The sequence below is a fragment of the Zosterops lateralis genome (genome assembly GCF_965231275.1).
Source record: "Zosterops lateralis genome assembly, chromosome: W".
NCBI classification, from domain to species: Eukaryota; Metazoa; Chordata; class Aves; order Passeriformes; family Zosteropidae; genus Zosterops; species Zosterops lateralis.
This window is the reverse complement of record NC_139801.1, coordinates 20,076,907-20,103,562: the sequence shown is the minus strand read 5'-3', so window position 1 is coordinate 20,103,562 and position 26,656 is coordinate 20,076,907. Positions and strand designations below refer to the sequence as shown.

The window sequence follows — 26,656 nt, the reverse complement described above, 5'->3', positions numbered from 1 at the left end:
TTGAATTGATATTGCTAACAAATTTGATCACAGTTTCTCAAAACTGACTGATGATTAATGTAAATAAAGAAAATTTTGACTCAGGTGTGCAGTGGTTTCTACAGCATTTGCTCTGCCTGAATTATCTCAACCCTTTCAGTTTCATTTTCTACAGTTTTACTGCAAAGGGTTATTTTTGTCTCTCATGACATGCTTTTATACTCTCCCAATCTTTTCTCTTCCAAGCATTTGAGTTGCAGTGGATTTATTCTAAAACAGAACAGTGCTATTCCAGATTAACAATTTTTTTTCAACTATCAAATGCCAGTGATCCCCTTTCTGCATTGTTTTACAGGCTAACTTACCTCAAAAGGTAAAGATCAGTTTCAAGACTGAAAAAAATAACTCTGTAATTTACACTGCTTTTAAAAGAGGGAATAAAAATCAGCAGTTTTGTTACTGCAATATAGTTCCAAAGTGACAAAGAACTGTTCATAGGGATCTACTACACAACTAAATTTATTCTCCAATTAAAACTAAACTAATCTAACAGTTATAAATCAGACAAAGAAGCAATTCTCTGGTAAGAATAAAAGCCTTCTCAACAGCTTTAGAACACATTTTGAAAAGTACTCATCTAGATGCTGTCTTCTGAAAACATGTAAGTGCATGCAAAAAGGGAAATAATTTTAGAGTGAATCTCAGCAGATAGAAATATTTAAATGTATAAAAACCTTTTATTGATGTGCTTTTCATGACCCTGTTATTTTGGTTGGTGCATAAGGGCAAGCAGTTTTACTAATTCAACAGCAAATTAAAAGTTAGAGAAAGTTTGAGTGTGGGTTTGCTTTGTTATAATAAAAACAAAACCGAATTATTGTCTCTCCTAGCAGAGGAATAGATTCAGCAAGGAACATTATCTATTTTTAAGCGAGTTAGTTGAAGAAGTACAGAGTTTGATGTTGTCCCTTGTGTTTATTAGGATTCACTGAAGTGCAGCTCTGGTACTCAGCACTGCCATTTTACAGCTTGGCTTCCTTAAGAAGCAAATAAAAAATTAATGCATCTCTTGCATTCTGTACATATCTTAAGTTTTGACAGACAAACATATTCACACAGACACAGTTGTAAATAGACTCTCGAAGGTAAATTATTAAAAACAAGAAGAAAGAAAACAAACTGTAATGCACAAATTTCCCTGGATATTAAAGATGCAGATGGCTACAAAGTGGTCATGCACCAATGAGGGCTGCCTGTGATCCCTCAGGCCTTCCCCAAATTTGCCTTGCAACTGCAAAATATGTCAGTTGAAGTTCCAGCAAAATAATCTTCTTCAGTCATAAGTCATTAGGAATGACAAACTCAGATTAACTGGAAGTTAATCTACAGAAATTCAGGGAGTTAAAACAAAGCAGACTGAGCAATCAGTTTCCATGTAAAAGGAAGATCTTTCATGGGTGTTTCTTGGAGGATAACACATTTAAATACATTGTTATCCCTATGACAATAATGGAAAAGAGACATAAGGAGCTGGTATTAAACAAGAGCAGACAAATTGAATTTCCTGCTGGGTGGCCATGGAGCAGAGAGGATGAGGTTTGGGACAGCAGGGCCACCCCAGTGGCACAAATGTCCTGGGCTTGCCAGGACAGATTAAGGGCTTGGCAAATGGAGCTGCCTGGGCAGGGAGGGAGGGAGAGAGGTTTGCTGCTGGCATGCAAAAAACACTTCAAACTGTCCAGGCAGAAGAGGTTTGCAGTGTTCACTAAACCAAATTTAACACTACCAATGAAAAGCTGCATGGTATCACTTAATTACTTCACTGTGTAAGTTGGAATCATTATTAAATAGCCCTTGAGTGGACAGGTTTGGGACTTTTTCCAGCTCCCTTCAATCAACATTTGGATAGCAGAATAAACACACACACCTCATTCAGGTTATTCCTGATAGAGACACAGAGCTGATAGAGACACAGAGCTGAAGTACACACACAAAAACGAAGCTATATCGTTGTCTTTACAAAAAACACTCAACTTGAAAACCCCAGGAAAACAAATGTTGTCTGGGTACAATCCTAAAAGAGAAACCAAGGCCCAGGGCAGAGCATTTATTGTTTTGTTCCAAAAGCAATCTTTCTGGATCAAGCAAGAGACAAATCAATGTTTTGGCACATCATCACGTGAGCACAATCCTTTAGACTTTTTAACAAAAATTCATTCTAAGGTAAATCTGTAAGAACTGGTCATACAAGAGCCTGAATCCAGAAGAAAAAGTGAATTACTCTTTTTAATACCAGGGCCTTGAATGTGACATACTGAAAGGTTTCAAAGTTTCTGGGTGGAAATTCTCGACAGATTTTATAAGAGACTGAGAATTACACACAGTGTAGTATATAAAGACAATGTAATTAAATAACAAAATAAAAACACCTGGGTTGGAAAGATTTTGCAGACTTCCTGAAAGACATGGTTGATGAACTGTATAAGGAAGCACTGCAGAGGGTGTGTGGCATTACACTACAAAGAAATAACAAATGTGAAAAAAACAGCACTGAAGGGACATGCTCACACAGCTGCAATTTTTTCCTTGAGGTTTCCTACACCTTCCACTTCATGCTTCACTCTGTGTTCTGACAGGATTATCCAGTTCCATTAGCCTGCTTGGATTTGCCTAAACATGCTAAGCGAGCAAATATGAACTTTAGGAAGTGAATAAGCTGTAATTTACTCCAACATCAGCACACTAAATGAAGCTGCAATAATGCTGTGATCAGTCTGAAATCACAATTAAGACAAATACAGATTCCAATTATCAAATAATCTTAATAGGATATAGGAACAAAAAGAATGATGAGATTAAGATTACATATGTGAAACAAAATTGTGGAGATTTTAGAGAAGACAGGTTCATTCTAATACAAGAGCTTTTCAGAAATATTTAAGTGCAGATGTTGGCATCTGTAGCCTGCACACATCATCTGTGGAAGTCTCTTCTGGACTTAGGATCAGGCCCAAGGGACTCACTCAGAGCAGGTAATGAAGTCACTGCTTCACAAGAGCTTTTCAACAGCTTAAGTTCTGCCTCAGCCAAAATCCCAAACTATGCTTTGCTTTCAGAGTGGAATGAGGATTCAAAATCCTCATTTTAATATTAGAAACTTCCAAAGATAATGCCTGGAAATAATGACATTTCTCAGTTGGACTCACGGCTACCAGCACTGAATATAAAACAAACAAAGATCTAAAGAAAATCCTATTCTGTTTAATCCTGTTCCTTTCAAGATTAGGAAATTTAACTTCATGGTTTCGTCTGGACCATGTTCTTCCCTATAGCTTTTGGAAATTTTCCTTAATCAGTGGCATCTCTACCCTGAAATATGACATCCAGTGCTTTTACCCCATCCACAAAGGCAACCACTTCAACAGAGAAACAACTTAGGTCAGAACAAAATCCAACTCCATCTAGGCAGTTATTTCTACACTTGCCAACACAGTGTACTTGAACTCCGTTTAATTTCTTTTATTATTAGTTATTTTTACACCTTTTGGGGAGCTTCCAAGAGAAATGCCATCCTTGTGTTTTACATCATGAATAAAGCACTTCTCCAGCAGCACTAACCCCTTGTAAATAAAGCTGAGTTACTGCTCCTATGTGAATTCCACCACCTGTATCCTTTCCTAGCCTACACCTAATTCCTGCTTTGTTCAGGATAATGATTAAAACCTACTCTGCTCAGCATCAGCTGAATGCATACGCTCAGATGAGAATTGAGAGAGCTTACAAAAGGTTTGTATTTTGGAGAGGAAGGGCTTCCTGTATATTGCCTATTAATAAGAGCAGTGTTTCACTTTTGGTATTACCTCTTGGGAAATTTTGCTGAAGAAAATACTTCTTGCTCATTATTCTTTATTTTTTCCCAGCTTCCTGCTATCTGGAAACTGTTCTCTTTCAGGCTGCATTAAAGAACTGGTACTTTTTAAGCAGAAGGGATGAAGTGTATTCCCAGACAAATAACCAGAGAGAACAATGAATAAATAGAGCCTTTCTTTTAAACCACTCCTGAATTACAAACTCAATTTATGAGTTTGAAAGATGACAATGTAGCCTGACTATGCACTGTATTTCATAGTAAATCAGGTGTTTATTATTTATTTATTTGTATATTGTATATTCATTGAGTTATATTACTGTAGCAAATGACCTGCTGCATTCTAGGGATGTTTCAAAAAAGCCACCAAAAAAACCCACTCCTGAGTCACAGAGCTTGAAACTTACTTTAAAACAAGTTATAAACAAACAAATATTAGGAAGAAGGAAAGGTCTTACAGGTACATTTCTACTCAGGATGCTGAATCCACTGTGGTAAAAATATTTTTTTATGAAGGCAACATAACAGATGTTCTGTGTCCTGTCTGGTTCAGGGCATCAGTCTTACAAAATCTTGAAGCCAAGAGTAGTGGTCACCAATAAAAAGTGTTCAGTTTCCTGATCATTTCATGTGTTTCCTTATTTTGGGGAGATTTTCACTTTGTGGATGTTGCACTGCAAGGCACACAGCAGCCATCAATCAATACCAGTGTTGATACAAAAGGACAATTTATTTCACTGGTCTTTTACCAAACCCATCTCTCATTCTGCTACCTGATGAATTACTCACATCTGCTTAAATACTGCCTGAAACTGGAATACAACTTTTTTTTTCTCCAAGTACATTTCTAATATACTTCAAGATTTAATTCCTTATTCAAAGAGCTGCATTTACACAAATGTGAGGGAAGCAGTCACGACTGATAAAACTGTCTACCAGATAAGAAAATATCACTCCACTGAACAAAACAGCCTCTCTGCATTTCATACAACTACAGCAAAAAATCCTTTTTCCTGCTTCAAAAATAACTTGGGTTTTTTACACTCAAAATTCACCTTTAAGACCATCTGCATGAAAAGGAAGCCCACAGAGAAAACAAAATCTAAAACATTTAAAAACTGGGTAAGATAAAAGGAAATTTTCCTATCTAGTGCTGAGATGAATCTCATACAACTTCCACAGCACAATCAGATTGAAAGGAAGTTGATGTCCATTTACTAATGTAGGCATGACAGATTTGGTGGACGTTTTGAAATCCTCTGCCACCAACACAAACAAACATTCAGAAAGTGACAGCCTGAAAACATTACAGGTCACTTGACAGAGAGTGTGAGTCAGCAAGTTAAAGAGCACAAATGGAAAAGAACAAACCCGCATGTTGCTCCAGGGAACTGATTAATCATTATTTGATAAGAGCCTGATCCTTTTGGGTTTGATGTTGGATCAGGTTGCAGTTGTCCTCAAGGACAATCAAAATTTGTGTTTACTTTCAATGGAATAAAGGACTAAAAAGCTAAAAAATGCTTATTCTTCAGAAGAGTCCTAAATATTAGAGACATTATTATCCAGTGGATCTTTAACTGCAAAGAAGAAAAAAGAAAACCCACAACAAGCCACCCTTTTTGCTACTTTTTATTCAATTTCTCTGCAGTTGACAGCTCCAAGAGAATACACCTTTTTCTTTATTCTCCAGGCTTGAATTTGACTCATGTTCCACTGGCAAAGGAAAATCCTGTGGAAATGATTTACTTCATTCTTGTGATACTCCAGCAACCTGAAGAACTATTGAACCTCTAGACTAAACTGGCTCATGGCACAAGAAAGGAGCTTTATTCAATAGACAGCCACCAGCAAGAACATAAAAGAATGATGAACAGGAAAAAATGAGCCACCAATATTTATAAAATATGTGGAATTATACTTCAGTCAATCACCAAAATACTGAAAGAAGTTGATGGGACCAGTTAGAGAAAGCAGGAAGGTATCACAGCAATGTGAACTGGACAAATTTAACATATGTGCATGCTCTAGGGAATGTTTGGAGATGTTCTCTACCCTCAGTCTTATCTGATTGCTCCTGAATTCTTATCAGTACTTATTACTTTTTTCAAAGTAAATCCCACAGATTAAAGGAATTTCAGCATATTTTTCCTCTGGGGAAACTTCTTGCAAGCATCAAAATGTTGCAGAAATAGTTAATTCTTTTTTTGTAATTTTTTTTGCTCCTTACAGATAAAAAACAGCTTCACTGTGAACTTTTAATGTTTTCCCTGGTCCATTAAAAGTGATTAATTACATTGCTAAAATATCAAAGTTGAATTAAATTTGGCTCATCCTTATCCACAATTGAGTTGCCAAGTTACAGACTGGAGGACGTCATGACCAAAATCTAAATAATTCTGGAAACGTTCACTCAATTTCCTGCCATGGAACAAAACATAAAATTAGGCCCAACAGAAAAAATAGAGGGACAAGGAAAGAATTAAAACCAGGAGAAAAAAAGATATAAGAAAATAGATAACATTTTGCATGTATTACTCACCAAAAACAGAGTTCTGAAGTTGCTCAGATCGCCAAAGAATTCTTCTATGCTTATTGCTTTGGGATCAAAGGTGAAGTATTCTCCCAGATTTTCATACAATTTTGTCATGTTGTTGTGCATGTTGGACAGTTTTTCATACTGCTCTCGGGCACTCTCAGAAAAGCTGTGAGGTTTTGTTAAGGAAAATTACTCAAATGCAGCACAAATAAAGGAATAAAAATAAAACCACAGCAAATAAAGGAAAGAGAGTACACAAGGAAAGAGCTCTCAGTACAAAGGTCAAAACTGCAAAATGCGCAGGTGCTGTTCTGCTTCCAAATAGGATATTTTTATGAATTAATATTAATAGTAATATTATTGTCACCATTAAACGAATTAATATTATTGTCTGCAAGTTCATACCAACACTTCCATTAAATGATCCCTTTCCAATGGTGAAGATTTGCCACTGACAGAGAATACAACTTGCTCTATAAAATTTTTTAATACTATGGGCATTTTTATTTGAAGAGATGAACAACTTTATAAAATGAATTCTATGAAAACTCATAGTGAAATTGAGTTTGCTGTGAGAATCTGTGATCTCACTGCTCAAGTGAAGTCATGTCCTCCACCTCACACACATACATTTTATAGGCAAAATGTGCATAACTATCAATGACAAAACCATACAGTATGACATCTCATTTTCTTTGCCTTTTATTACAAAATTCTTCTCTGTGGATTCATTCCTGTGCAGCCACACAGTTCATGCCTCAGGCTGCCTGTATTAGGTTCACTTTTTGGGACACAATCTCAATGCTGTAATTTTGCTGAACTTACAAAAATGAAATATCCACAAAGAAACTGACAAACAGTTTTGAGAAATTATTAGTGAGAAAAACACCATGGAACAACAGAAGTCTTGGGGTTTTTTTTCCTTAGGAAGTGTGGAAGCTTAGAAAGGAGACTGACTTTTATCCCAGCAGTCATCATTAAAAGTTTGACATAATGCTTTTAAATAGAAAAATGTGGTGCTTTCTTTTCTCTATGTGGAAAAAAAATTAAAAATTATTTTTCAAACAGAGGAAGGGTGCGAGCTACTAAAGGAAATATTGGTTTGCCTCAAAGCAAGTGTGTTTTAGTCTGCTCTTTTCTTCTGTGGGGTTGTTTAGAGCCACAAAGTCACAAATCACTGGGAAAAACACATCTACTCCAGGATTAAACCAGCTCTGCTGAATTGTGGCTGATGAAAGTGTTTGCTGCACATATCAACCCCCAAGAATAATAGACACAAGTGATTCCCTGAGCTACAGAAACCCTGCAGCCTGGCTCCCTGTGGCTTTTCCTTGTAACAGCTCCTTCCATGTGAATTCTGGTTGTTAACAGGGCAGAGGTCTGCTCCAGCCTCTCCCCAGACCTTCTCCTCTCATTTGGGAGCCTGCCTGGTGTAACATTTCTAATTCCACACCACTTCTGAGATCCCAGGCTCTCTGCAAAACATCAACGAGTCTGCAAACTAAACAGGGGACAGAGACATCCATAGAAATTCTAAAAAATTCCCTGTTTCTTTTTGAGTTTAGACTAAACCCAAAAGTGATCCTCCAGAAAACAGTCAGCAAACTGCAGAATAAAGCATGGAAATTCAGGTGGATGTTCTATTCACGTTTCTGTAGCACTTGGATGCTGCTGAGTACCTGTCACTGCACAAGCTACAGGCAAGCACAACAAAGCTGAAAATACCTTCCATTGGAAAGAGGCCAAATATTCCACCTGGATTTGCCCATTTTAACTAACGGGAGAGTACATAAATAAACTTATAAAAATTAGTTCTTAAAAGTATGATTGAAAACTTTATCAAAATCAATTTTTCCAAGCAATCCTCTCAACTGAAGCCTTGATGGCCTAAGAGCAAAGCTGGTAGCATGTAAAGTTCATTTAGAAACAGAAACCAACACAGTAATAGATATTAAGTTATAAAATCAAGATTTTGAAATTATATCTGTCTATATAATGCCACAGCAGTGGCAATATCTAATTCTCAGTTAAATAAAAACAAATTTAGCCTGCTTGGTTTGAATTTCAAGCTTGGACTATTGAGTCGCTCATCTCAAGATAAACCTGGTACAGTTCAGTCTTCAGTCACATTTAACTGCACAAAAGGAAATGAAAGTTTAATGGCAAGAATACATTAAATTGGTAATAATGGCACATAACTGAATTATTGAGCACAGTCTAAAAATTTTAGAAAAAACACGAATTGCCTTTGAGTCAGCAGATTGCTGTCATGAGCAACTCACCAAAAAGAAATACATATAAATGTACAAATTAATTTAGTGAAGCCTTTAAAATCAATCTTACATAATATAATACAAACCCCAAAATTACCAAAAAATCTGAAAAAAAGAAAAAATACTTTGACAATACCAGATTTGCAGCCTATTCTTGGAGATAGAGCTCCCAGTTCTTCACTGATGTTGCACACTCACATAAGAAATAACAACAGTAAGCACTAAAAAATCCCAGTACTGCCACTGAAAGTAGAGATTTTAAAGCACCACTCTAGAAAAAGACACTGTAATTTCCACATTATTATTTTTTATCTATTAAGTACCAAACTGCAAGTAAGAAATATCTTCAACAGATGGCCTGCAAGACAAAGGGATGTCAGCAAGGAGGATGAATGGGATGAGCAAAGAGAATTGAGTATTTCAACTGTGCTTAATTTTGAAGAAGACAAGGTAGAGCTGTAAAGACAATACTTCCCAGTCACAGACCATGCAATATTAACAGAGTTGCTCTCACACTCTCTGCTTCATCCAACCTTCCTACTTCTAAAATATTAGTAGTTTTAAAAATGCCCTTGAAATGTACTGATTCAGCCAAAGGAGTAATTCCAGGGGAACACAGTCAGATATGCCAACACTATTTCATGAAAAAAAATGAGTGAGGAATCTGAGATATGTCAACTTTGTGTAATAGCAATACTTAATTCCAACAGTTTTCCTGAAAAGAGATTGAAGCTTTACCAAGTGCTCATTTAAAAACTCTAAACTTGGTTTCATTCTCGCCACTCTAAACCAAAACAAAAATCACAGATTTTTTTACTAGCAAGTTTAAAGGTGCTTGTTCAAGTAGGAGAAAGTACTTTATTCAGAAGCTTGTTTTTTCCACATTTTCTTGCATACCATTGCAGGGCAAGATTCTGGCTTGAGGCATCACCAGGCTAAATATCTGTTTTAACTTGTTAGAAGAGAAAATTTGAATCAATGGTGTCATCTTTAATGAAGGATGCACAAGAGCTCTTAGTTTCTAATCTTCCAGCTCATTCATAATAGAGCATTCTTTGAATTGAACTGTGGCACTGCAAACAGAACTTCGTAACTGAAGACAGAAATTCAGCTTTAACAGCACTAATTTCCACTGATAGCTCCATTTTCACCTGCTATCAAGATATAAACACATGCTAACAATTTTATCACTCACACTCCACCCATAATGCATCTCTGTGACTGCATACCAGCCAAGACTTCTGGAGCATACACAGATAATTATGAATCACAATTACATCCCTAATCTTTTCTTCCTGTTGGAAGCCTTTACAAAAATAAAACCAAGAAAAAAAAATTTGCAGAAATCTTCATTGCAATACACTTCACTCTACCCAATTTAGAACCCAAAGAAACCAAGAGCCATAGCAGGAGCCCAACTTGATCTGTTTACACAAAATCATGTGCTTCTGAAAAGCTTAAAGATTCCCTAATAAAATACCCATATGTTGTGGTTTGAAAGCAAAACAAATGAGAGGCTCCAAGTCAGAGATATAATTTAATAAGAAGAAAGGTAAAAAGGTAAAAATAAAATAAAATAAATGCAATAACACAAAGGACCACTGACAGAGTCAGAATACAACCTGAGCAGGATGGTGGAAGCAGTCCAGGTGAGGTGCTCTTCCTGAAGCAGTGATCCTGTAGAAAGGTCTGGTAGCTTTGATCCTCTGGGAATCCAGTAGGTAAGGGCTGCTTGCACTGTCCCACATACCAGCTTATATCCAGGTGAGAATGCTTGGCTCCTCCCCCTGGGCAGAGCATCTCACAATGAGATGAGGAGTTGTGAAGTGGGTTCTTGATGGCCCATTAAACAGAGATAACTCCTGGAGGGAGTTACCTGTGAGTCATGGGCCAGGCGTTGATGGGCCATTAGCAGAAGACACCCCAAAGGCAGGGGCTTGGGAAAACACTAGCCCACCTGGTTTCAAGAGTTCATGAAGATGGTGATAGAATAAATACTTTGTGTACATCCTACACTGCAACCCAGGACACCATAAAAAGCTCAGTGTGAGAATTTCTTCCTTATTACAAAGCAAATTACCTCATCATTCAGCATTTGACAGAACAGTTCAGGAAAAAAAAACAAACAAAAAAAAAAAAAAAAACCAACAAAAACAAACCACAAAAAACCAGTGGATTCTCAGCTATCTTTGAGCAAGGAGGGCTCTTCCTCCCCCTTTGTTCCATTAGTACTCACAACTATCATTAACTATTAGAATTATGTAACACAATTGCATTCATTGTAAAAAGAGAGGATTTCAGTGGGTTTTGTGCTTGTGGAAAATGAAGCACTGAAAGGCCACAACCATCCAAGAACAACCCTGACTGTGACCTGTTCCTTCTCCCAAAATCTCAGCATACCACTTAATTCACATTAATTCAGATGAAGCTTTCTGACTTGTGCCTAAATGGCCATAAAACCTTCATCTTGGTAAACATTAAAAAATCTGTCAGTGTTTACTTCCTCTCAGCTCTAAACAATCATATCAGTTCTGAACTTTGCTGCATTCAAACTTCTCAATAATTGTGATAAATGTGACATTGGGGTAAAAATTCGTGATAAAAGAATATAGAAATATATGTTAGATTGGTGTTAATATAAAAAATGTGATAAGGTACAGTCTGTAGAAAATTTCCTCCAAGCCAGGCTGCTGCCGTTTCCCAGCCCGAGACAAAGAACGGGACAGGAGCCATCAGGAGGAACAAAGACACTAGCCAACCCAGATAAGAATCGGCATCATACTCAGACAGAGAAATTCCTCCCCGAACGAAAGGGGAAGTCTCCGCCGAGGAATACACATTGAAATAACCATGGACCGGCGAGCCCCATCCGCATGTGAAAGGAACCTTCCCGGAATACAATTTGCAAAGTTTGACAAATCCGGGAAACCCATCCAAAGATGTATTTGGACTATTTGCTTGACTATTCCATGCACCTGCCTCGCCTCGGGACACGAAAAACCCTATAAAACCCTGGGCTGCGATCCGCTCCGTGTGGATTTGGGAAATCTGTACCTTAGAGTACAGACCCCTTATCCACCCAGCACTGCGCTGCCCGTCCTATTTGTGGTTTCTCTCTTTATTGGTGATTGGGATTGTTTTATTAATAAATTGTTTCTTTATTAATCCGATTTTTGCCGTTGCATTTATAACAATAATGAAAAGACAATTTCCATTGATTCCACCACATTGCTATGCACAGGAGAAAGCTTTTGTCGTCATCATTTCAATATTACTTTTTTATTTATACTCCTGTTAACAAGGACACAAAGATCACTGTTCAATTCTCTAAAAGTTCCAGAGGAAGTCTCTGGGCAAAAACGGATAAACAAGGGCCTACTTTATCAAATATTCAGCCCAAGGAGCAAAGCTCCACAGGCTGTATCTTGAACTGTTTTATACCAGGGAAGTCGGCTCCAAGACTTAGGTGGCAAATTAGGAATTTCCTGTGGTAGTAAAAAGAAAACTTTTAAAATAAGGGGTTTTTTGAGTCTCCAAAGAGAACACAAAAAGTAAAGTTTCTAAAGCCACAGGCTAGAGAGAAGGCAAGATCTTATCTTAAAAAAAAAAAAAAAAAAAAAAAAAGCACTCCAAAATTAGAGCTCGGTATTAACCTAAATTACCCTGAACCACTTGTGGGTTTTATTATTCAAAGAAAAAGAATGTTGCTGAACTCAGAATTTTTTCTTCCCATTATTGTAACAGAAATAATCCCCAAATTTCATGTTCCCATTTAAAAGAGAGTTTTTACAAGCTCTACAACCCCTGAAAGCAAACCAAACCTTTCATCCTGGCAAAAGCAATGCTTTATCTTCACTGATGACATCACCAGAATTTTGAAACTGCCTTCATACTGCCTGACAACAAAAATCATCTAGTTCTTAATTCTCATTTGTGATATTTTGATTTTTAAATAATTTGAAACAGTATGAAGACTGGTATTTTTAGCTTTTTTTCAAACTCAAATATCTTTTTTTTATTTTGTGGTGGCAAACAATCACTATTTCTGCATTAATTAGAAGGCAACACAGAGAACATGATTGTCAAGCATGTATCAGACAGAAAATGTTGCCAGAATAATGGATTTGCAGCATCCTTCCCTGGAGAACAATTAGTTAAAAATCTCTTTAGATGAATAAAAACAAGAAAGAAAACAGAAATGCAGCTTGTACAAATGAAATATTGTTGTAAAATTTGTTTTGCATGTTATATTCAAATTAGTTGTGACTGTTTCGAATAACACAAAGTGTTGACATGTTCTAACAACGATAAAGAAACAGTTTTTAAGTATTTCAGCAAATGCCTGGTGGCCACTCCTAGAAATATTCTATTTGCTTTGGATCACACATTCAGATGCCTTAAACAAGACCTACAGCTTGGTGTGCCCTGAATCTTTCAGGGAAGCTACAGCCACAATCTCTCTTTAATCATGCAGCTTTTCCTCATTTCAGCTGGGTTCATTTAAGGGAGGGATGTTTGAGCTGTCACTTGCACTTTTCACCAGTTTCAATCAGGACATCTGGTGGTTACTTCATGGAGAGAGAGTTTTTGGTAAAGGTTGGGAAAGGAAAAGAGAAATGCCCCTCCTGTTGTTGGGGGTTAGGTTTGCCCCTTTTTTTTTTTTTTTTTTTTACTTTAAAGAATTTTTCCCCATGAGTTACCAAGGAGACTGAATGTTGGATACTTAAAGGTACTTGACCAAAACAAAGAGCTAGCCAAAGGTTTTGTTTTTCTTATCTGTTGTAACTCCAGAAGGGAGGGGGTAACTGCCTTCCCTGATAATAAGCCAGCTGTTAAAACCGGGTGAGGTATTATCTCTTATCTCTGCTCAGTCTTTTACTATCCCCATGGGAATATCTTTTGTTAACACACCATCAAAGCTCACCAATGACATGACACATTTCATCACCCTATTGGGAGATGCTCTACTGGAGAGCAGAAGAGCAACCATTTGCAGCTAGATAAAAAGGAGCCACAGGTATCACCAGGCACTCAGGTGTTTCCCACGGGACCCCCAAAGGAAGACTGGACGTACTTCAGGACCCCTGGCTCCACAGGACCATCATCTCTGCTTCCAACAGGACCACATCTGCCACTCCAGAAGGGCTGACTTTGGACTGTTTCCAATGCCCTGATTAACAGAGCATCAGGTTGTATTTTTCTGACTCAGTCAGAGGTTTTGTTTGTTTTTTTGGGGTTTTTTTGGGATTCCTTGTTTGTTTGCTTATTATTTTGTACTATAACATTTGTATTTTTAATATATCTAGTAAAGAACTGCTATACCTATTCCCAAAATCTTTGCCTGACAGCCTTTTAGTTGCAAATTTATAATAATTTGAAAAAAGGAGGGGGGAGGAGGGAGGCTTGCATTCCAAGGGAGGCTCCAATCTTCCTTGGCAGATGCCTGTCTATTCAAACCAAGACACCTGTATTTTTAGGTTTCCTTTAGGGCTGCCATGGCAGAAGCCCTCACTTTCTTGTTTTGAGAAATCTGAAAAACTGCTAATTGTATAATGTTTTAAGAGCCCAGATGCTCCAAGTCAAGGAGGAAAAATTTTATGTCACCCAAGGAAAAAAAAAAGCATAGAATACCTTTATTCAAATTGAGATTTGTTTAGTACAAACAAGTGCTGCAATGAAGTGTGCACAAACTCAAGCAGAGGAGAAAATTAAATACTACACTAAAATGAATTTATTTTGCACCTAAATGGTATTTTGAATAGCAGGTGCCTATGTAAAACCACATATTAAATATGATTTGAGGGGTGAATGTCCCTCCACTCCTCTTTCCCATCCAAAAATGGTTTCACATTTTTGATATTAATAACTTATTGGGCAGTTATTTGCTAGAAGCTCAACACTGCCTGCACACAAACAGCCTTGCCCCCGGTGACTGGGATTAAACCAAGGAAAAGTCAGGAAAGTGAAGTTATCCCTCAAAATTCTATCTCAGACAACAAACACTTGAAAACATCCCTTAAACAACTGTTCTGGCCAGAGGGAAAAGCCACGAGCGGACTCACAGGGCAATCAGGATCTGAAATCAAGGTTTCCTTTACTCACAGGCACCTCTTGTTCCTAAGTGACATCCTTCCCCTCCAAAACACTTGAGCCTTTTAAAAAAATGTTTCTATTTGGAGTGTGGAGAAGTGTGGAGGGCAAAAAGCAGCTCCATCACGACCAACAGTTTTGTTAAAGCAGAACCTCAGGACAGTTTGATTTTGAGATCTAAAAGCTGAAGCTCCAGGGATTTATAGAGTGTACTTCCCCTTCAATTTCTGATTTTAAAATAAGCATACAATAATTAGAGAATGGATTTCTAATGAATTCTCACTCTAATAAAGCACAATCCTTTACAAAAATACCTTTCAGTGATCTGGAAAACTTGGTTTAATATAAACTTAAGGATGAAAGCCCAGTTTCCCTCAGGCAATGATTCACAATCAAGGAGCCATTAAATCTCTGTTCCATGTACAGAAGTAGACTTCTGTTCATGAAATTTTATTCCTTGGAATCTTTACATGATTTTTTTCTCCAGTAAAATTTTCCATGTGCTGTGTAGACTGCTGTCAGAAAGTTCTCTGTCCCCAGCCAGCCAACACAGGCACAATGTGGGCCTGAGAGATTTTTGACTGCTAGCAGCTGCTAACTTTTACCCAAGGAAAAATTTCTCAAGAAAGTTTCTTCTCAAAACAATCTTTCTCCAGGTGGTGTTTTGCTGTTTTTGTAGTTTAACCAATCGGATAAGAGAGGTGTTGTTCCTATTCGCCAATCATGTTAAGTCTGTATCGAAACACCTTATAAAAGGTACTAAGAATTAGACAATAAAGAGCCTTTTTCTATGCTCTTTGCCTTCTGAAATATTTGGAGTCTTTCATCTTTCTTTTGTGTCCTACAGCAACACGCACAATTTATTATTATTATTATTTATTCTCTCCTCCTTCCCAGTCCCCAATCCTCTCTGGATCTTCCTCAGCTCTCAGCACAATTTTAGGGGATGTCTCAAGGTGCAGAAAAGAACAGAGCTCCCTGCTGGGGCACAGCTCCATCCTCTTAGGGTTTCAACCAGAAATCCAACAGACATCTCCGATCTAATGTCTGCAATTAAATGTAAAAAAGTCCATACTATAAAATTTACAGAATATCTGTTTTTCAAGAAATAGAAAATTAGAAAAATAAGCAACTGGAAGTTCTTGATTGTCACACAGCTGCATCTCTTGCATATCATTATGCCTCCCTATTTGTGACATTTACCAGTTTCTTCCTTTATTCACACTGCAATGGAATGTATAGATTATCTATACACTTCACAGAATTCTTACTACAACCCAATATGAAAAAACCAATATAATCTTACATCTCATATCAGGGCTTTCCTATGTAAAAAGGAATGAAAATCTGAAGGTAGAAATAAACTGTCAAAGAAAATTGTTATTGTGCTTTGCATAACACAATTTTCATTTATAATGTTCCAAAGTTAATGTATTTTAAACTATTAACTTTATGAAAACTCTGCCTTAGTCCAGACCAGTAAAAATACAAAAGATCATTTTCCAGAGGGATTTGTCTTTTTTTTTTTTTTTTTTTTTTTTTTTTTACTGGCATCAAATAGCTGTAAGAGAAATGACCATTGTGCAGTAAAACATGACACATTATTAGGTGCTTTTCAAATTCAATCCAACCAAAGATTATACCTAAATAATCCTATAGCTATCACCTGGAACACAGCAAGCACTTTCACTTTGCTTTAAGATGGATCAAAGAGGAAAAAAATAAAGAAAAGAAATATTATGTGATGAGAAAGGGAGTGGAAAGCTCATTAAAAAGCACTGTTGAGTCTGGCAAGACGAGTGAATTCTTTCTGTACACCTCTGAACAAGGGGGAAACAAGGAGAGAAAAACCCTTTAAAGAGCAACAGTAAGGTAACAAAAAATGAGTCTCAACTGACCCTGAAAATCCAGCTGAACTGGGTAAATTCACCATCTGGGAAAGTTTACAAAAGCTTTTATTAGACATGACTGAGGACATATACACACTAAGTTTTACGTTACTTCACAGATATTCAATATTCCTATTAAAAAATCATAGGATTTTTCATAAAGATGAATTACTGTGGGAATACACGAGAGTGAGACAGACTTAATTAGCATATCTAGTCTGGTGACTAGGATGCCCTGGTGAGGACAAACAGAACTTTGAGCTTATGAGAAGATGGGATTAAAAACCTGTTTAAGGGAGAAGATTCAATCAACCCCCTACAATGAAGATGTTGTAAAATGGATGAGTTGCTTGTATGATCTTTTAACCTAATTATTGTAGTAGAAATTATTAACCTTACTGAAATGGTATATAAGTTCTTGGAAAACCTGAGTAAAATGGAATTCTGATCATGAATCAGTCTTCCCGTCTCTCCATCAATCACCAATAAATTACTAACACTTTCTTTTTTTTTGTCTCTCTGTACTGCTTGTACTTTTCCTCCCCCCTAGGCCTGCCCACAGATATTTCTGTTATATCCCATCACCCTCCCAGCCTTAGTTTCAACCCTGCCCAACAATTTGCAGAGTGCCCTGACTTCTTTGGTGTATGGCATCTATACAAACAGAAAAACATGAAATCAACCCTCTCAGTGCCATCTCTGTATCCCAAAAAGAAAAACACACCCTTGGCAAATATTCTAATTAATTAAATTTACTTTAAGAGGAACATATTGTTAATACTGCAATTCCTACTGTGTTGACTTTCTGGATTTTTACCTGATAAAAAAGAGCACAGTGCACAATTTATCCTGCCATAAACCACATCCTCCTAGATACACAAGTCCATTACTGTTTTTCTCCATAATACTGGAGAAAAACCTCTCCAAAGTTTTTCCTCACACTATTAGGTCTCAATTCCTGATCCACTGTATTTTTCTTCTTTGCATATGAATTATTTACTGATTTTTTTTTATCTGGTAATTTAGCTGATAGACTAAATTTTGTTACAGACTCTCTCTGAAGCAGATAGTTATAAATGGATTTCCCATCAGCCCCTGAAGAACCTGAATGATCCCTTATCCTACTGAACATTTTCTTACCTGTCATCATGCTGTGTTCACACCCTTAAGACAGCCTGGAGTCTGAGGCTGAGCTTGTCTCAAAGCAAATCAACAATTTTCACATTACTGGTCAAGCACTGAAACACTGATTTACTAATAGCTCCCTCTTGTCTTATATCATGTTTTGTTCATAAAAGAATGGGATATCTCATGATCAATTATGCAGGCCTGGGTAGAATTATTTTCCCAACAATGAACATCAAGATAATAAAATACATAGATATAATAAAGGCAATAGAGCCAGGTACCAAGCAGAGTATTGTAAAAAACCCATATTAGGATAAAAATAAACAACTGGAATCTCGCCAGATGAGACCTGACCAATTTAAAGTTTTTCAAATTCCAATTCACCCAGCAACATGCAGACTACTTCAAAGTAACCAATTCACATGAAATATCTAAACACCATGTCTGTTACTTGATGGTTTGCAATAAAAACAGACTAACAATTCTTTGGATGCATAGTGCACCACAGAGGAAAATACAGAATTTCAGTATACCTTAAGGAAAATTTCATGCTTGGAGTGATTAAACCCCCCCACATACACAGAATCACTCGCATTCATCCTAGAAAGCTGTACCATGGCTCATTAAAGCTGAGAAAAAGAGGCTGTAAAACAAAGGAAGGGCTTGAGGTTTGAAATGATAGTGTGGTGCTCTGGTTCGAGATAAACCTGCTACTCCACACACTCCACAAGAAGCCCTTGTAATTCCACCCTGACTTTTAAAACTTTCAGATTTAACAGAAGACAGACTGACAGTCCTTTCCACCAGGATTTCTAACATCTCCCTTAGAATTTACTCAGAATAAACAAAGCAGAGGGCAGAAAAATGAAGGCTAGAACTGCTGAAACCTTAATTCCTCAGTCATCTACCAAAGAAATGTTCATGTTATCCTGGCTCCCAGCAGGGAAACTGGACTTGACCAAGCAAGAAGGAGATTCAAGTCATTTTTCCACAAGGTTAAACTCATCTTTAATTGGGAAATATCTAATTCTACAAGGGTTACAGCTTAGGAACCATGCATGCTCAAAGCACAAGAGTAAATGAAGGAAAAAACATATCCCTTTAAATGGCCAGTGTAAAAGCCTGCACAGCAATTCTGAAATTAGAATTGTAATGAGATCATGACAAATAGATTAATTTTTTTCCCCCCACTAATTTAGAAAGATGATTATTTGGGACAATAATTAGCAACATTGCCATTTACTGCATTAAATAACAAACCAAACACAACTGGTTTCATTCATGACCAGAAAAGGAGGGTCATTCTATTAGAACAGCAAAATAATTTGCCTTTTTTTCAGCATTATATTTTTAGAAGTTAACTTTGGACAAAGATTCACAGCATTCACCTGCTGCACATCCCAGCTAACACAAGGGGGTAATGAGCTGCAGGTCTAGAATATTTATCTGCAGCAGAATCAGAACATTTAACCTCACCTTAATTCAATTATATCTATTGACCTTCATGACAAACATCCAGACATACCAAATGTGATACCAGTCATGCAAATATTTCAAAGCTCTTTTAGTGAGAGGATTATTTATTTTTTTATTCCAGGTTGAAAAATCAAGTAAGTGAAAAGATTAGTAAATGCCACAGAGGACATTTCTCAGAGGAAATCAAATTGAATGGCAACAGTTTTATCACGACTGTCAGGGAACAACAGGCTCTCCAAATAAATAAACAAACAAATTTCAGCTTCTGGGATTGTTTGAGTGAGTGTTGCTGGGCTGCTCAGGGCTGAGATTTCAGAATGTGTTGCTGATGCTGTTCCCTCTAACTGCAAGAGGTCCTGGCCATATTTCTGACCCACTAATTCTCTTATTTTTAAACTTTTACCTATAAAAAGGCAGCTCTGCACACAAATCATTTTATGTGCTGGGGAGACACACTCTCCAAAGACTAAGTAAACAACTGAAGTACATTTGAGCTCAACAACATCAAATACTGGTGGGTTTTTTTTCCCTATAGCTTAATAATGTCAATTGAATATAAGTAACTAAATATAGCCCAAATTTCTTGTAATCTGATTTTTAACTTGGCAGGGTCAGTTCTTCAATAGGATTCAAACTGCTGAGATGCCAGGAGCTTAAACAATTAGCAGTGCAAAAACAGAGAAGAAAAACTGTTTATTCACTGATACCCTGAATTTCTGAAAAAAGCCTCTAGTTTGGAAAAGAAAAGCAGATTATTTAGACAAACTAATTCTTCCTGTCTTTTATCAGCAGGGGAATTTTCTGCCAGTGCTGATGAAATCCAGCAGCCCCTCAGATGTACTTCTCAGAATTACAAGCATAAGCAGTTAAATCAAGTGTGTCTTGGTTGCTTTGGCAGCCCCATTTAAATATCAGGCAAATGTTCAGAGGTAAAAAAGGTTTTTTAACTGTAACCTCTCTGAAGACAATACACTGTCAATTTCCTTTCCAAAAGTGCATTTTAGGGATCCTTTTCTCGCATTTGGGGCAATACAAAATAATGCAAATCTGAGGCACGCAGACTCAGGGGCTGTCAAACAGCCAAGCGAATCACTGGAATCTCAAATCAAAGACTCAAATCACAAATTTTGCTGTCTAAGAGCTATAAAAACTTAGAAGACAGCGTCCTAGATGCAAAATTTAACGTACACCACACCCATGTGATACTTTTTCCTTTGCTCATGTTAACCAATTTGCATACAACTCTATAGAATAGGTGGTACAAGGTGGATATTCTGAAGAACATTTTATTATTACCAATGAATTCAAATTGACACAAGTCTGTAGCAGGGGAAAAAAATGTATTTCTGGCACATAAATACAGGCTCTGCTTCAAAAAGTTCCTTGAAACTTGAACAATTTATGTACTAAAATTAATTGCAAAGCAGATGCACAGCATTATAAGGCTTGTAATTATTGCTTAAGACATTTTCCATTTAAACATAAAACTCATAAAACTAAAGATTCAACAGCAAAGAAATCATTATTTTCCTGTGCTGTATCTTCAATAGGCACTGTAAAGTCTTTTTCTTCCACTTAGTATTTTAATTTAGAAAAAAATAGAGGTTCTCTTGTATCAAGCTAATAGAAAGCTAAATTAATCACACGTTTCTTTTTCAAGAAATAATTTCTCATACTTAAATGCAAGCAACTACAAAATTTACAGTCTTAAATAATCAATACCAAATAGAAGTTTCCTCCTACTGCTGGATGCTCATTATTATTTATTGATATTAAGCAAATCCTAAAGTTTCAACAAGTTCATCACTGTTTCATCCTTAACAGCTGCAACTTTTTACTTCCTGCCCCTTAAAGCTTGTTTTGAACTGTAAGCAGAAGGAATAAATTTAAACAAATGCTCAACACTCTAAGAAAGCACTGATGACTTCTATGATGGAACAGCAACTTAAAATATAACAAATAAAATCCATGCTCTATCTAGAAGCAGGAAGGTAGACTTCTCTCCCTACACAATACTTAGGAAAAGTATTTTATATGGATAAATAAACATAATTCTCATTTGGTCAAGAGTTGCACTTGCAAATGAAAATGTTTTTAAATGTCATTTTTGTAGATAGTGAGAACAAAAGCTTTACATAAATACTACAAGAAAAGGCAGATATATAAAACTCTTCTAAGGTTTATACATTACATGAAATTTGAAAAATCATTGAATGGTTCTCTCTTCCAGTTCCCAAAGCCCTAAAAAATGCTTCTACATTGAAAACCACATTTAAATATACTGAGGCAGAAGGTAGTTACTTCAAATGGAGGGGCATACACAAAAGCTCCTAGAAACATTTCCCTATGGGGTTATTTGTGAGAATGCCCCGTTTATGAGCAAATTGAGTTACTAATGTACATTTTCCTGCAGAAAGACACTAGTACATCTCAAGTTCCAAAAACAAAACCAGGCCTTTCCTAAAAATGCCATCTCCAAACACTTGAAGGGAATTATTGTTCCCTGAGAAGCCAGGAGGAAATCCCAAGTGCTGAGAGATGCCAGGAGTGTTCCTGCAATTCCCACTCACTCTGGGGCAGGCTGGAATTGCTGTCCTGCTTCTCTGGCACTGACAGGAGCACGGTTCCCAGACCTTTCAGGATGCTGAGACCCTTTGGCAACAAAGGATCAGTGCTTTGGGAACATTTGCTCCTTCCCCAGGGGCTGCTCTAAGGGACCCTGCAGTGCAGCTCCTACAAGAGAATTATCAGCTGATGTTTAATGCATATTAAATCCTGAGCATTCCCACTGCATTAAAGTCTCCAGACTTGCCCCCATTTCATTTCTGTACAACTGAAGTGCATCAAGTGAGGAAATAAACCCCTCATATTTAATTGTGAGGCTGTAATGGTTATGAGATGGAACTGGGAACATAAATGCACATCAAGTGAAAATACATGCCTTTCAGGAAAGCAGCTTTTTTATTGCATAAAAAGGATTCTCTTCTAATGAATGGTGTTCCTTACTGGAAATTAAAATTAGTTCACAAATTGCTGCTGTTCCATTTAATGATAAGATGAATGCACAGTGCTTTGAATTTTTTTTATCTGCAGTAATTTTTGCTCTTTCATTCATCATTCCCTTAATTTTGCAATTCTTTAAAATAAGCTTTCAATTCTTCACATGTATGCAATCAGTTAGAAAACCCATGTGGCATCATTGATTGCTCTGGTAGGCAAAAGATTTTAATAAGTATAGGCACGTTAATGTCTCTTATTAGGGTAAATGATCCAGCTGAATAGCCAAACAAAGTCTCCATTTAAGGATACACCAGTTCATGTAGGACACATTGGAGGAATAAATTCATGTCAGATATTTTATAAAATATACACAGCCAACATTATTCTTGTCCAGGTAGCAGGATAACAAAAAGCATGAACCCAGTGACCAAATATGTGCCCTACTGCCCCTTGGAACAATGTTCAAAGCTCCTGTTTATTTCTAAAGGAATAAATTATTTTCTAGAAGAATAAACTTAAGTGTGTAAGGATGTTGGAAGGGAGAAAGAAGTGGTATTTATTATTCATGTATTTATAGTTCTAAATCAATATTAATGTTAACTCTGTACAACTTTCCATTTGTTCCCTCTGAAATTGCTTTTCAATTCAGCTGTTTTTAATCTTTGTTAATAACATTTACATTTGAACTCCATTAATCTGAATACCTTTCTCAATCCCGAACTAGACACTCATGTTTTAACATCACTGAAATCACTGAATACACCTACAACAAGGAAATATGAAATTCAGAGTTCTGCACTTTAGAAAAGATCTTCAATTAGAGACACAAACACTAAAATAAAACAAGGAGGGAAAGCCAGATTTGGCATAGCCTATAATCCCTTTTCTAAACTGTTGAATCAGACTCCCCAGTGCTGCATGCAGCAGGGCTAATTATAAAGGAAACCTCTCCCATTTAAAGCTGAATTATTTACAAATTGTTCTTCAGGTAAAATGCAATTCCAGCCACAGATCAGATCATAAAAAATTGTTTCAGGAATCACACATAAGTTATTTAATATAGCAAGAAATTCACAGAAGGAGTATTTTAATCCCTTTATTTTCTTCAGCCACACTGCACTGCGATGAATAACTGTAAGTGCTAAATAAAAAGTGATTAGGTGAAGGGAAAATTATCTTGCTTAGAAACTGACCAAGAAAAAAATCCAAAATGAACATGCAAGTAGATTTTCTATTTATCTTTTTGTCACTCACAGTACCAAATCTTATTTTTTTAAAAAAGTTAGAAAAACTAAAATTACTTTAACTATTTGACAGAATTTGCTTCTGTGTTTTGAATATTAATTTCATTATTACAAATTCACATTATGAATGGTATTTTTCTTGTCACTAGCCTCCTACATTAATCTGATACTCCAAGCAGTATCACTCTCACATCCTCTGAAGAAATTCTCATCCACAACCACTGGTAAATAGTTTTGTTTATGACAGGAACAAGAAACTATGCCTTGAATATTATAATTGCTGCATCCTAAAACTCTACTGAGACATCTCAAATTTTCTGAAACACTCAGAGAGATGTTCAGCCTGAAATTCTGTAATTTTCTAATCTCAGGATGTGCTATCACCAAAAAATCTTAAGGCAGCTGAGGAAATCAAAGAATTACATACTGCAGACTAGGGTGTCATTTTTACACCCTCCAAAATGATTCTTCAATCTAATAAGAAATACGGGAGTGTAGAAAACCCTAAAATATTCAGAGTGATAAGCAGAAACAAACTTGATCACTTGATCTAAGGGGAGATGATTTTCTGAAACAGAAACACCACTTATCAGGTAATTTATTAATTATGCAAACACAAATCCCTATGCAATCAGTTCATTGCTTACAGGTTTCTCTCTTTTGCCAAGCCCCCAAAGTCCCAGGGCTGATAAAAGCACGCAGGCATGCCCAGTTCTGGGGGCCAGGTTCAATTCCAGGGCTTGCAATCTACCTGGGAATCAACGTCCATGCACTGAAGCCAGGCTACCCAGGACACTGGAAATAATTAATTTTCAAACATTTCATAGGTTCCTCCTATTTTTGCCAATACAAAGAAACATAAGTATTTTTTTTTACTCTTTTGATTTGTCAGACAAACTTTTTCTTCTCTAAGTAATTCAAGTGATAAGCTGCAGAGAGCAAAATGTTAAATATTATCTACTTGACTCTTTTTCCTCACCAAATAATCTGAGTGATGCCGATCAGGTGCATTTCATAAATTGGTTCAATTTATGAACACAAGCAGGCACAGAATACAGCTTCTGATGAGGTGACAAGGCACAAGACAATTACAAGGCAATATTGAAAGTTTTTCTGATGTGAATGAATCTCAGGGAAATAATAATGAGCTTTGTTTAATAGCAGAACTGATAAAAGTGATTACCAGCAGCAAGTCTCTTAACCTTGCATGTAAGACAAGGTGAAAGGGAAGATGTAAGGAATAAGAAACAATTTTCTACTTAGTCAGAAGTTGTCTCCCTTAAGCTACTTTCCGGCAGTGTTGTCAGAAAATTAAAATAAATACATACAAAGGAGATGTTAAATATCTACCTGTGAAATTCTGTCACTGACTCCATTCAGATGGTAAATCCTGCAAAAAAGTGACTTTGCACAGACACAGCAGTGGGGAGAATTCTTCATTGCATCCACCTACCAAATGTGATGAGCAGCTGTGAATGGATCTAAATATCAATCCCCTCCTGTTCCTTTCTTCTGAAAAACCCCATAATTTCTGTAACGACTTCTGTTGCAGCAAGGAAGGAGAGATATCACAGGAATTATCTGAGCTTCTGGAAATGCACAAAATGCCTTGGACTTGGTCAAGCACCACACTCCAAACACTCCCATATTTCCCCACAGAGCTGTGATTCAAGCACAATAAAAACTTGGGAATTTCTATTTTGTTTTTTTGTTTTTTTTTTAAAGGGCTTTTCCTCAGTCTTTGCTGCATTTTTGTCAGCTTCTTGTATCTTCAATAGATTTGTTACTTTAAACTTTTGAACAAAATGAAAGCTGGATATACAAAAACAAGCTAGACAGACATCATATTACAATCCCCCACAGATTTTACTTGGTAGTGCTTAAAGAATCCACAGTCTCTATTCCCTACAGAAATTAAAGGACATAACACTTTTCAGTGAAAACAAATGTAAATATTCCCCTAAAATGATGTTAAAAATGTAACTTAAAACCATTAACAAAATTATTACTCTACCCTTCAAAAAACACCACATCTGGAGCTAAAACAATAAATATATCAACTTTACTGCTGGTATTTTTCTAAAATTGATTCAATAATTCTTTCAGACAGAAAAAAAAATCCCCATACTGAGTTTGTCTGCTCACTGTAACTACTTCCTTCAGGAAAGCTGTCTGGGTACCCCTTGAAAATCTGATTATTGATGCTTTCAGTTCTCTGCTTACATTCACCATGTCCACTGCTGCGTTTTCTCTGCTCTAGAAGAAATGCATGAAAAGAGACATAAAACCTATTTTTTTTCAAGTGCTCTTAACACTTAAGCAGAGGATCAGAATGCTCAGATCACCAGTGAGGACGTGCAAAAAGGATATGCTCATCTTCTCTACAAACTTATCGTGTTCATCCTGGGATTTAGGGAAATTCTCAATGTCCTTCTCCAGGCGCTGGATCTGCTGGTTCATTGAGTCAAGGTTGCTCTTCAGAGTCTGGGCTGAAACTAAGGGAGGAAAACAAAAAAGTTTATAAAGCTTCCAGATTCCAGAAAGGGTATCAGAAAGGGAAAAACAAATGTCAGCAGAAAAAGGCTGAAAGAGAATGATTCCATTAAGTAGACTCATATTTTTCTGAATTACTGCTCATAAAAACCCTTCCCTTCATAAAAATAAAGTGAAAATATCTACTGTAATATACCAGATCATCATATTTAACATTGAAATGTCACCACTTAATTCTACCATTAGTTCAAATTATTCCATTTCTATTTAAATGTATGGCAAATATTCCAATATTTCTAATATTATTGTTTCGAATATTCTTTTAAATCCAATTCAAAGATTAAAAACTAACTAGAGTTCAAAGATATTTCATCTTCTTAATGCATGTACTTGGTTAAATGAATGATCTTATTACTGCACATTTCTGTTACAGGAATGATTTAAAGAATAGACATAGAGGGAAAAATTAAATATTTTTCTTACATTGAAATTGCACTGATATCTGGGGCCCAGAGCTGTGTTAATAGCAAAGGTAGGTCTGAATAATAAAAGCTGCAGATAATCAAAAGGAAGTAAAGGACTCAGAGTACAGCACACTAATTAAAAAACAAAAAAAAAAGGGACTGTAAAGTGCTAATTTGGATTAAACAACCCCTAACTGATGCATCATGTGAGCA

General features: G+C 36.5%; 1 protein-coding gene across 10 annotated transcripts in view; it reads right to left on the bottom strand.

Annotated features, from left to right (window-relative positions):
- LOC310922121 (protein diaphanous homolog 2-like) overlaps positions 1-26,656 on the bottom strand; it is a gene marked incomplete at its 5' end in the record, with an annotated part of 248,534 nt that overhangs the window by 90,902 nt on the left and 130,976 nt on the right. For all 10 annotated transcript variants that reach the window (XM_083882510.1, XM_083882509.1, XM_083882507.1 and 7 more), the window contains 2 exons: positions 6,390-6,555; positions 25,858-25,981. In XM_083882510.1, the coding sequence (XP_083738636.1) occupies positions 6,390-6,555; positions 25,858-25,981 (290 nt within the window). The remainder of the gene's footprint in view (positions 1-6,389; positions 6,556-25,857; positions 25,982-26,656) is intronic.